This window comes from Vicia villosa, unplaced genomic scaffold (genome assembly GCF_029867415.1).
Source record: "Vicia villosa cultivar HV-30 ecotype Madison, WI unplaced genomic scaffold, Vvil1.0 ctg.001812F_1_1, whole genome shotgun sequence".
Lineage (NCBI taxonomy): Eukaryota > Viridiplantae > Streptophyta > Magnoliopsida > Fabales > Fabaceae > Vicia > Vicia villosa.
This window is the reverse complement of record NW_026705738.1, coordinates 24,064-36,841: the sequence shown is the minus strand read 5'-3', so window position 1 is coordinate 36,841 and position 12,778 is coordinate 24,064. Positions and strand designations below refer to the sequence as shown.

General features: G+C 37.0%; 1 protein-coding gene and 1 long non-coding RNA gene across 2 annotated transcripts; both read left to right on the top strand.

Moving 5' to 3' along the window:
- Window positions 1-3,316: 3,316 nt before the first annotated feature.
- On the top strand, window positions 3,317-4,594 carry LOC131636707 (uncharacterized). The gene has a single exon (XM_058907318.1). The coding sequence runs from the start codon at window positions 3,317-3,319 to the stop codon at window positions 4,592-4,594; it is 1,278 nt and encodes a 425-aa protein (XP_058763301.1).
- Window positions 4,595-11,136: 6,542 nt separating this feature from the next.
- LOC131636721 (uncharacterized) lies at window positions 11,137-11,799 on the top strand. Its single transcript, XR_009294147.1, has 2 exons — window positions 11,137-11,391; window positions 11,601-11,799. It is a non-coding gene; the product is annotated as an uncharacterized LOC131636721 (long non-coding RNA).
- The last annotated feature ends 979 nt before the right edge of the window (window positions 11,800-12,778 follow it).

Sequence of the window (12,778 nt, the reverse complement as noted above, 5' to 3'; positions counted from 1 at the left end):
TTGGCTGGGGATCACATTGCTGGTCGTTTTGTCACTGGCGCGCCTCGCCTGTTTATTAGCGCGCCGCGATGCCTTGTTATTTTCCTCTTTATTCATCTCACTTACAATGATTTCATTCTCCTCATCTTCCACAGCACGATTATTATCTTCCTTCTCAGTACCATTTGCTTCAATTTCCTCCTCACCACCTTTCTGACCAGTCCTAGTTACCACTGCTTTGCACTGTTCTTTCAGATTCTCTTGAGTGTTGGAGGAGAATGTCGCATTCGACTGATTAGCTGCAATTTGTTATGCAAGCTGCCCCACTTGAGTTTCCAAATTTTTGATTGCTGCATCTTGGTTTTTCTGGTTTGTCATTAACATATGCATGAATTGTGTCATAGTTTCTTCCAACTTAGACGGTCCTCCTTGTTGTTGTGGTGGCGGTTGAGTGTAAGGTTGAAATGTTTGCTGTTGGTAACCTTGATTGTTAGGTCTTTGTTGATAACCTTGATTGTTATGCCTTGGAGGATAACTTTGTTGATACGGCAGAAGATTTGGGTACTGATTTTACCTTTGTCCTTGGTTGTTGTTCATGTAGTTCACTTCTTCTGCCAAGACCGGTGGGCAAAATCCGGTTTGATGATCTCCTTTGCATAACTCACACTTAGCAACTTGGTAGGAATTTGAGACTCCATTCAGCTCTTTGATTTGTTGTGGAAGCTTAGACATTTGTTGTGTTAAAATCTCCACTTGTGAAGTTAGCAATTTGTTTTGAGCCAACAGAGCATCACTATTAGTTAGCTCTAATAATCCAGGTTTCTTATCTCTGACAGTTCGATCATGATTACCCTGTCGGTCATTTAGGGCCATTCTCTCAATTATTTGAATTGCTTCAGCAGTTGTTTTGGATATTAGTGAGCCACCAACTGTGGCGTCCAACAGTGTCTTATTTGTAGGTGTAAAACCGTTGTGGAACATGTGAATTTGATCAACTTCTGCAAATCCATGTCCCTTGCATTTCCTCGGCATAGCTTTATATCTTTCCCAAGCTTCATTCAGTGATTCGTTACTACCTTGAGAGAATACCGCAATTACTGTCTTTGCGTCAAAGAACCGGTTTTGAGAGTAAAACCGTTCCAAGAATTTTTCTTCCAGAGTGTTCCAATCAGTCATAATTGTTTCAGGTTGATCTAGATACCAATCTTTAGCCTTTGATAGCAAAGAATGTGGGAACAACCTTTTGAACAAAGTCTCTTCCTCCGCTTGGGCTACACCTGTAGTACCTGCTAACTCATAGAATCGAGTCAGATGAGTGTATGGGTCTTCATGGTCCAATCCGGCGAAAGGACTTGCACAGATGAACTGTAGAATACCGATCTTCAGTTCAGATGTCCGCCCGTTAGCGGCAGTCCTCGCGAATTGTGGATTGAGACGAGGACTATTTGCACATGGAGCTGTGGCGGCCATGTTTACAACAGTGTGTTGTATGATGGCTTCTTGCTCTTCTTCAAATAGTTCGTGAAAGTAAAGTCCGTCAGACGACTCGTCAATTATTTCTAAAGATTGTGACGAAGTCGCAGCTGCGTTGTCTCTGGCCTTTGCTATGTTTGCTCTTCTTCGTGTTTTGCTGTTCAATCTCCTAGCGGTTCTTTGGATCTCGGGATCAAAAGAAGTTGATCGCTGGAAACTTTGCTGCGCATACACTAAATCTGCAAAAACTAACAAACACGTGAAACAACCAGATTAATGAAAGTAAACTCAAAATAAAAGCTATTGCAATGCGTGCAATATTGACACAGTCCCCGGCAACGGCGCCAATTTGTTGAAAGTATTTTGGGTAAATATTTTCTAATATCATATCCACAGAGACTGAGTTAATATTGTTGTCGTTCTATAGTCGAATTATAATGAGTGGTGAAAAGTATTGGTTTTGATTGTTTAATCTCAAATTGCAAATAACAGAATAAGAATTAAATGGCTAAAAGCTTAAAGAACGAATAATAATGGTGATGAATATGTTGAGTTCTAGGGTTCATCAACCTACTCATATGCAACGATCAATTAATTCACAGGTGAACATTATCTAAGTTATTATCTTCATTCATCCTCAAAACTGATATTATGTCTAATGATCAATTTAGAAACACCTCCACCGATATGATATTCGATCTCTCAGAATAACTATAAAGAGAAAGGGAATTAACCACAATGATTTATGAAAACTTCTTTAAAATCTCATCTCTGAGTATTAATCAACAAGTCAATATAAGAACCTAGGGCAAAAGTATAAACCCTATCTCTCGATTGATAGTTTAACAATGATATAAAATAAAAGCAAGGTTCTTTATTGATGATAAAACTTAAACAATTGTTCACAGGAATTAATCAAAGTAATTGCATCTTCATAGGTTAACTACTACCTTAAACTCAACACAATGGGGTTTAGCTCTCCATAGATATGAAGAACACACAAAACTTCATAGAGGGATTCATCTTCATCAAGGGAATGTCTTCAATTGATGTTTAATTCTCCGTCGGATGTTGTTTTCTGCTCTGGAATAGGATTGCTCTCTGACTTTCGCTCACCAAAGATATATCTCTTATGAGGATTAGGGCTGCTATTTAAAACTTTACTTCTTTTCATGCAGCTCCCGCGGCGCGACACGGATTGGCGAGGCGCGGGCCAAAGTCAGAAGTGATGGCGCGTCTCGCCCCTTATCACCGCGGCTCGGTCTCTGCTTCATCCTTCTTCTTTGTGATTTCTCTTCTCCAGAATCTCTACGCCTTTGTGTTTCTTCGTCTTTACTTTTCAACATTAAAATCTGCACAAATAACACCCAAAGTGATGCAAGTCGCTCTACAATTAGTATCAAACCTCTAGAGTTCAATTCTAACCATAAAATCCTTAAAAATCATAAGATATGTTTAACTTCAGGTCAAAAGGTAGTTAATTTAACACCTGAAAATACTACTAATTCACTCCTAACAAACTCTCCCCAACTTAGAGTTTTGTCGTCCATCCTTATTTCTACGGAATAAAAATTTCAAACTTAGGATATATTTTAACATATGCAAATTGACGGTATCCACGTGTTTTTTTAGAGAGAGAAGCTCCCACTTCTCTCTAGGAAAAACTTATCGTGTTCTTTTCTCCTCTTAACTCTCACTAGGGTTTTAGAGCGCCGTTTTTACTTTCCTTTCCCAGATCTGTCTGGTTTTGATCTCTCCAAACTTGTTTTGGTTTTCTTTTCTCGTCCTTACGAGTTTGTTTCGTTGTTCCTTTTGTCTTTGGTCCCTGAGCTTTATCGGGGGTTTTTTCTGAAGTCTTAAGACAATGGAGAAATGGAAGGATTTTGAATTTTCAAGGGAAGAAGAAGAAGGGATCACAGTGGAGGTGGAAGAAGCATGTGAGGATGAAGTGTTTCAAAGAACTTTGGCATCTAGGCTATGGACAGATAACCCCTTCAATACACGAGCTTTCACAAATACGATGATAGGAGCGTGGAAGCTAAAAAATCCAGTTGAAGTTCAGCAGCTAAGTAGAAATCTCTTTCTGTTTCGTTTCGCTACCAAACGAGACTTAGAAGGAGTCATAAGAAACGGGCCCTGGAGCTTTGATAGAAATCTTCTGGTGTTGGCTAGAGTATCGGGTGAAGAGCAACCATCGGAGCTGAACATGCATTATGGAACGTTTTGGGTCAGAGTGTATGAGTTGCCTCTAATGCTCAGATCTGAAGCTATGGCAAAGAAACTAGGAGGCATACTTGGAGAATATGTTGAAATGGATCAGAAGGAGGCTCATAGGAATGGAAGATTTCTAAGGTTAAAAGTGAAGATGGATCTTAAAAAACCGTTAAAAAGAGGAACGGTGGTGCGCTTCAAGGAGAAAAATCTAAGAGTTCATTTCAAGTATGAAAGACTGCCTACTTTCTGTTTTGTCTGTGGGAAAATTGGACATCAAATGAAGGACTGCGAGGAGGTTGGGGATCTCAGTGAGGAGGGTTTCGAAAATTTGGAGGAACAAGACTTATCTTTTGGCATGTGGCTGCGTGCGTCTCCATTACCCAGGGTGCAGGATGACCAGAAAAAGAAGGAGTCTACATCGAGTTCTTGTAGTAGGAGCTTATTCAATCTATCATCAGGTCAGAGTAGGTGCGAGGAGAAAGGGAAGGAAAAGGAAGTAGATGAAGGGGAAGTAAATCAGAAGAATACAGGGCCAACTTTGATTGAAGGCGAGAAAGATGAGCTACCAATTGTAAAAGTGGACCCACCAAAGAAAAATGTGCTGGAGATAGAAGCTATGGCAGAGTCTTTTGGGGCAGTAGATATCTCAAATGTAGGACAAGGATCGGGGAAAGGGATTAAGGGTGGCACGGCTAAAAAGAAAAAGTGGACCCGGAAGCAAGGTGCTAGAAAGAGTAGCCAAGATACAGTAAAGAAGGTGGAGATGGAGACTGGAAAGAGAACTCTGGTAGATGTCATGATTATCGATGTCACTATCGATGGCCATGGATCTATTGAGAAGAGGATGAAAGGACCAGAAGAACATCTTGCAGCTGACACAACAAAACCAGAGGTGGTGTTGGAAGCCCAACACCGCCTAGATCAATGAAAATTCTGAGTTGGAACTGCAGGGGGTTAGGGAATCCCCGTGCAGTTCGAGCCTTGTTGAGGCTCATTCGGTTAGAAAATCCCGACGTGCTGTTCCTCATGGAATCTCGGCTTAAGAAAGAGGAAGCTGCTAACATAAAAAGAAGGAGTGGGTACCAGTCGTGTTTCAGTGTGGATTGTAGAGGAGAGGGAAGGGAGAGAGCTGGAGGATTAATTCTTTTTTGGAAGGACGATTTACAGTTTAACATCCAATCTTTTTCTGAAAACCATATTGGAGGGTCTATTGTTGATGTGGAGGATAACAAGGAGTGGTTTTGTCTAGGAGTGTATGGATATCCTGAGGAGAACAAAAAGAAGTATACTTGGAAGCTGATTGAGGATATTGTTAGAAAAGCAGGCGAACGTGTTTTAGTGTTTGGTGACCTTAATGATACTTTGTGCGAACAAGAAAAGCTGGGGGGAAATTCCAGAACTATTGCTCAATTCTCATCAGGTAGACAGACTATGGAAATGTGTGGTTTAGCTGACCTTGGATTCCATGGCCACCCTTATACCTGGACTAATGGAAGAAAGGGAAGAGATAACATTCAATGCCGGCTGGATAGGGCAATGGCTTCTCAAAATTTTCTTAATAGATTTTCTCCGACAAAAGTTATTCACTTACCGAGGTTTGGATCGGACCATGTCGTCCTAAGGATTGATTTGGAAGCGAATCTGGGCCTTAGCAGCAGACAGAGGAAACATTTGTTTCGTTTTGAGGAGGCTTGGAGTAGGGACAAGAAGTGTGAGAATGCAGTGAGAGAGGTCTGGCACAGTATACCGGGAAACGGTGTATCCAAGATAGCAGGTATGCAGAGGATTGAAGATCAGTTCAAGGAGTACAAAATTAGTGAAGTGAAAAGAGAATTGAGAAGAATTGAGGCTAAATTGGAGGAGAAATCAAACTGGGATGTTACTGAGGAAGCTATTGACACTTACAGGGCTCTTGAAATCCAAAGAAACAGGCTGCTGCAAACAGAAGAAACAATATGGAGGCAAAAGAGTAGAGCAACCTGGCTTCAACAGGGGGACAAGAACACCAAATTTTTCCACAAGAAGGCAGAGCAAAGAAGAAAAACGAATTCAATTCAGAAATTAAAAGACGAATCCAACTTCTGGTGGAGAGGGGAAGAAAATGTTGAGAGACTTTTGGTCAATTATTTTTCTGATTTGTTCACATCTACAAGCCCTACGAACATATCAGACATATGTGAAGTGGTGAGAGGAAAGGTCCAGATGGAACATTACAGGTGGTGTGAGGAGAAGTTCACTGAAAAGGAAGTCAAGGAAGCTTTGTTTCAAATGAGCCCTATTAAGGCCCCAGGACCTGATGGCCTTCCAGCGTTATTTTACCAAAGTTCTGGCATATTGTGGGGCAGGATGTTTGCACTTTGGTTTTAGATATCCTTAATAATAATAAAGACCCGGGGGACATTAATGGTACTCATATTGCTCTCATCCCAAAGTGTAAGAATCCAGTATCTCCAAAGGATTTCAGACCCATAAGTTTATGCAATGTGGCTATGAAGTTAGTGACGAAGACGATTGCAAATCGTATAAAAAAGATTCTGCCTGATATTATAGATGAGGAGCAAAGTGGCTTTGTGAGTGGGAGGTTAATCACTGACAACGCCCTGGTAGCTATGGAGTGTTTCCACTGGTTGAAAAAAAAGAAGAAAGGGAAAAGGGGTGTGATGGCATTAAAGTTGGATATGTCCAAAGCCTATGATAGACTGGAGTGGCAGTTTGTGGTGGAGGTGCTCTCTTCGATGGGTTTCCCAGCATCATTGGTCAATTTGATAAAGAGATGCATTTCAACTGTGTCCTACAAGATTTTGATTAATGGGCAGCCTAGTAGAACTTTTACACCGGAGAGGGGTCTTCGTCAAGGAGACCCGCTCTCACCTTACTTATTCATTATCTGTGCTGATGTTCTTTCAGGTCTGCTAAGGAAGGAGGCAAGGGAGAAGAGGATCCATGGCATCAGAGTTGCCAGACAGGCCCCGGTTATTACACACCTCTTCTTTGCTGATGACAGCCTGCTATTTACTAGAGCTAACTGCCATGAAGCTGACAGAATTATGACAACCCTCAAATCTTATGAAAGGTCTTCTGGTCAAGTGGTAAATATGAAAAAATCGGAGGTATCTTTCAGTCAAAATGTGCGTGAAGAAGATAAAGCAATGATCCGGGAAAGGATGGGAGTAAAGACTGTACCGAGCCATACTAGATACCTGGGACTTCCAGTGATATTTGGAAGATCTAAAAAGGAGATTTTTTCACTAGTTGTGGAAAGAGTTTGGAAGAAATTAAAGGGGTGGAAAGAACAATTCTTGTCAAGAGCTGGAAAGGAGGTCTTAATTAAGGCTGTTGCACAGGCAATCCCAACATATGTCATGAGCTGCTACAAATTGCCAGAAGCTACCTGTAAATAAATTGAATCTATGATGGCGAAATTCTGGTGGGGATCAAGAAATGGGGAGCGGAAGGTCCATTGGATGAGTTGGGACAGAATGGCCAGGGATAAAAGCAGTGGTGGTCTGGGATTTCGTGGCATCAGTGAGTTCAATAAAAGCCTCTTAGGGAAGCAGTACTGGAGGTTGTTGGAGTGTGACGATTCGTTAGTGGGCAGAGTCATGAAAGGTAGATATTACCCCAGGTTTTCTGTTGATTCAAGCAATAGCGGATATGCTCCAAGCTATGCTTGGAGGAGTATTCTAAGTTCCCAGGATCTTATTCATCAAGGAGCTAGGTGGAGAATTGGAGATGGGAATAGGGTGAAGATATATGATGATAGATGGATTCCAACCAACCCGGGTTTCAAAGTTAAATCTCAAAGAAGAATTCTTAGTGCTGACAGCATGGTAGCTGAATTGATTGATGAAGATTTGAAGGTTTGGAAGAGGGACTTAATTTTCCAGGCTTTTGATGTTGAGGAGGCCTGCCAAATTGTTAGCATACCACTGTCTAGAGGTCCCCTATGTGATAAATTAATTTGGCATTTTGAGAAAAAAGGTGACTATTCTGTTAGATCTGCACACCATCTCTGTATGCAGGTTAGAGAGTCAAAGAAGCCAGGTCCATCCTCACCACCTTGCAAGAAGCTTTGGAAACTCATTTGGAAGGCCCCAGTGCATGCTAGAGTTAGGAACTTTTTGTGGAGATCTGCTAAGGATATTCTGCCCACGAAGATCAATTTAATGAAAAGAGGTATCAATCTGGATCCTATATGCTCCCTTTGTAGCCAAGAAGTAGAATCTGTGAGACACTTATTAATGGACTGCGACTTTGCTAGAGGAGTGCTTTTCTCTTCTATTCTGAGTTACAGGATCCCTCCTATTTTAGATTACAAAGATTGGCTGTTAAATGTGCTTTCATGTGGTGATCAGTCCAGTACTCAAATCATATGTTATGCTATCTACAAAATCTGGCTGAGTAGGAATCTTAAATTATACCAACAAAAAGAAGCATCTCCAGTTGCGGTTGCTGAGGAAGCTGTAGCTTGTGTTATGGAGTTTAATAGTTGGAATGCTGGCAATAGGGGGGAGGCCAGGGAAGGTGACGGACATGATTTTGGTAAAGAGGGTATCCACTTTATCCATGTTGATGCTAGCATCTCCTCTGAAGGTTTCTTGACTATGGGGTGCATTATTAAAGATTGCCACCAAGCTATCTCAATTGCAGCATGCAAGAAAGAAGATGTTTTTGTTGATGCTACAGTGGGGGAAGCCATGGCTATAAAGTGGGGTCTGTCCTTAGCAAATGAGTTACATTTGAAGCAGGTTGTCGTGAAGTCTGATGCCAAGTATGTTGTGGACTATGTGAATGCTGTGCAAAGAAGTGCTGTTCTGGATCCTTTGATTATTGACATTAGAGCTCTTTTAAGTAGTTTTATTTTTTCTTCTCTTTTGTTCCATAGTAGAGACTGTAATGCCCAAGCTCATAACCTGGCTAGATATGCTTTTGTAGTAGGTTCAAAAACCTGGTGTGGGGTGTATCCTTGTTTGGATTTCCCTGTTGTTTCTTCTTAGTAATGAAATTATTTTCCCATAAAAAAAAAAAAATAAAAAAAAAAAATATGCAAATTGACATTCTAAGAAAAGTTAAAAGACATTAATGTTACTCTTTTGTTATCATTAACTTTTGGTTGTATTTGGACAACAATAGTCATAATTTTTAATTAGTATTTGTTTAAGTTGAAGTAAATATTAGTTAAACATACAAACTTGAAGTGTAAGAAGAAATGCTATCGGAATGCCAAAGTGGTTTTGAAAATGGTTATTTACTGCCGAACACTGACATTGCGTGAAGTGAATTTTGTATCCTAGTTTGTCCTATATCAGTTTCTTTTTATTGAAAAGAAGCGGTTCTAAAAGTAAAATTAAAGTAATGTTAGTCAATTGACAAAATTGACAAAAGTGCGTTTAGTTGGTTGGAGATTAGTTCAATTAGACAAAATTTACCCAAATGAATGATGCGGCAGCCAAAGAAAAAATGGTAAATTTGTTAATTCTCGAATAATTAATTTTTTGAATTAAATGCAATTTTGGTTTTCTAAATTTCTCAATTATTTAATTTTGGCTCCATATGTTTCAATTGTTTGATTTTGATCTTTTAAGTTTTATAATAGTTTAATTTTGGCCCCCAAATTCTAATGGCTTGATTTAAACCTATAGAGTTTGTCCCCTGTTATATTTGATAGTGTTTACTGTGATTTCCGGTAAACAACCGCTAGTCCTCCAAATTATGAATATACTTTAGTTACTTGCAGGATCGACTAGATTGATCCTAGGACACATGTCGAAAAATTATCTTTTATGATAATTTGGTTCATGTTCTCTTGGTTTTTAGTTCTTTTATAATGAGATGGTATAAATCTATGAATAGGCTACGAAATAAAACTAAGTAAAGTTGCAACAAAATAAACTGGTTAGACCATAAACATAAATAAGTTTCGACAAGAATGTAAAGGAAATTTAAATTGCGAATATGGAAAGACTTGACAAGAAAGTAAAGGAATTTAAAGATACTTCGATCTTAAATAGAAAGATAAACATATATAAGGTGTTGGTGTTACGCGTACATTTCTCAGCGAAAACTCTTTCTCTAACGCTTGATACTTGAGTGATTTGTGAGTAATTTTTACAAAATGAACACCCTGAATCCTACTACTAAGACCCTTATTTATACCTAATTCGACCGTAACGGTCCTACACTAACGAAACGCCACGTTGCCTGCATGCCTGCGCTTCGAATCCCTGGGGCTCCATCTGTCCTCCTTGATTCAAACAGAACTTTTCGAATTTCAAACCTTCCCGCTCGAACCTTATTCGATTCGTGACAACGTGACTTTCGTGAGAATGTGTCAAAATACCTTAAGTTTCAATACTCTTTGTATCTCGAAGACCACTCAAGGCTTCGAAGACTGCCTATCTCGATTCAGCTTCGATTTTAAGAATCTTCATCATATATAACATTCTCCAAAATAGCCATTCAAAGTCATTCTTTTTTCGAAACTTAAATCTTCGAAGAATATACATATCATTCAAAATCTCCAGCTAACAGATAGTCCCCTAATAACACGTGGACTAAAATTCTCTTGTTTTTTTATTTTTTTTAATTTTCTTCTTTACAATTTTATTTTTCTTCTATTTGTAATAATTAAACTTTAAATATAATATTTAAAAAATCTTAAATATTTCATTCAATCTATGCGTAATGACAAATTATTTTGACAAAATAAAATAGACCATTACCTAATTAAAATAACAAACTCTTTGGCCAATAACTCCCTCATAGTTAAGCATAAAGTCTCAAAGTCTAGCAATCCTAATAATCATAGAGTATTTCAAGTTTTTTTATAAGGGATATTGCATGTTTGTATGTATATTCTAAGTTGAATGAAATATTTAAGATTTTCAAAATATTACATTCAAAGTTTAACTATTAAAAAGAGAAGAAAAATAGAATTGCAAAGAAGAAAATAAAAAAAAAATAGAAATTTAGTCTACATGTCATTAGGGAACTATCAAATACAAAATGGGACAAACTTGAGGGGTTAAAATCAAACAATTGAAACTTAGGGGGCTAAAATTAAACAATTCGAAAATTTGGGACCAAAATCAAACAATTGAAACATGAAGGACCAAAATTAAACAATTGAGAAATTTGGGAGTCAAAACTGCATTTAAACCTAATTTTTTTATACTATAGATTAAGCAATTAATAAATAATTAATATTTAATAATAATTGAAAATAATAAAATTTATCTACAATATAAGAAAATAAGATGTTCTACCAATTACCAATTTGCCCATTTGCTCTCAAATTATTCCATGTGGATAGGCTCTACATCCAGCTTTCTGTCTTTTTTTTCCATTTCTCTATTTTATTTCCACCATATTTTCTGCAAAAAATTTCTTGGGAAGACAAAAAAATTCTGCACCATATCTTTCTTTCTTATACCCTAGGTTATCTCTCTATTTTTCTAGAGTGCTCTCTCTTTTCTCCAACAACTTCTCTTTCTATCTTCTCTCTCTTTGATTGTTGCTTCCCTCTAATTGTTCTTTCTTCTTCAAGTTTAAAAAAAATTTATCCATTCATATATCATATTTTTATCTTTACGAATTTTTTACACTTTTATGATTTCTTTTTTCGTTTTTTCCAGGTTATTGATCTATTGATAGGTTCCAAAACATCGAAAAAGCGTGACTTATCTGAGCATAAGGAGAGCTTCTTCTTCTTCAACAGCACTAAAGGTTCATCATTTTTTTCCTTCTTTTTCCTCTCAGATCTGAGGTTTTGTTGTTGCTACTGAGCGGTGATGAAGAGATCGTGCTCATTTTTCTACCTCTTTTAAATTCAAATATGAGTTTTTGTTCTTGTAATTTTCCGCTCAGATTTGAGTTTTTGGTTGTTGTTGTTGTTGTTACCGAGTGGTAAATCTGAGTTTTTGTTTGATTTGCAGCTCTTCTCTCAATCTGGGTTTTAGTTGTTGTTACTGAGTAGTGATGAAGAGAATGGAGATGAAGAGATTAATTATACTGATGGATTTTAGTTGTTGTTACTGAGTAGTGATGAAAAGCATGATGTTTAAGAAAGTTGTTGTTATTGTTAACTTTTAACTAATGAATTTTAATACAAGAAATTAAGGATTAATTATAGCATATCATAAGAGATTTTTTTAATAGAAAAATTTAGGAGGTGGAAGAATTTTTTAGCAGTAGAGATTTGTTTTCTATAGTGATAACATTAATTTATTATAAATTAAAATTATTTTAAAATGTGAATATTTTTATTTTTTATTATATCTATGTTTTTGGAAAATGTTACTTTTTTTCAATATTTTTTTTTAACAATTTGATCTTTTTATTGAGTTATGTGAAATATATTTTTTAAGTGTATCCTAATAGTTATAGAGATCATTTGTCTGTACTCAATCACATTAATTCATAAAAAGAAGTATTTAATTATATTCTGATCAACCTACTGCATCCCAACACCAAATTTCGATCTATATTTTGTTATTAACAACAATAAAATTATAAGTTTGTAATATCTATGATGTATTTATTTTTTATTTTAAAATTATAATATATTACTTTATACTTAACATAATAATATTAAAATACAATTAATGATATTAAAATTTTAATTTATGATACATTAAAGAGATTATTTTGTATTGTTCTTATTTATAGTAATTTTAATTAATTTATCATCTCATTTATAAGTTTAATTATTTTGTATTGTTCTTATTTTGTATTGACTGTATTGAGATGTCCGAAATATTCATGCTTCCGGATCTGTAGCGTTGACGGCACCAAAGTCATTGATTGAATCTGCACTAGATCGAAACTAATCTTTCAACCTGAAACAAATGAACACCGCACAAAAATGGAAAAACAAAATACCCGCACAAAGACGAGAAATCAAAATACACCACAGAAATATGGGAAATCAAAACAAACGATGACCCACGAAATCACAAAAAAGACAAAAGGAAAATGTGTGAAAATTACTTATTTAAGTAATAGATAAACAAAAACGATTTGGAGGGGTGATTTTGGATGAAAATCACTTATTTAAGTAATAGATAAACAAAAACGATTCTGTCACTTCACTTTTCACTTCAACATTACTCTT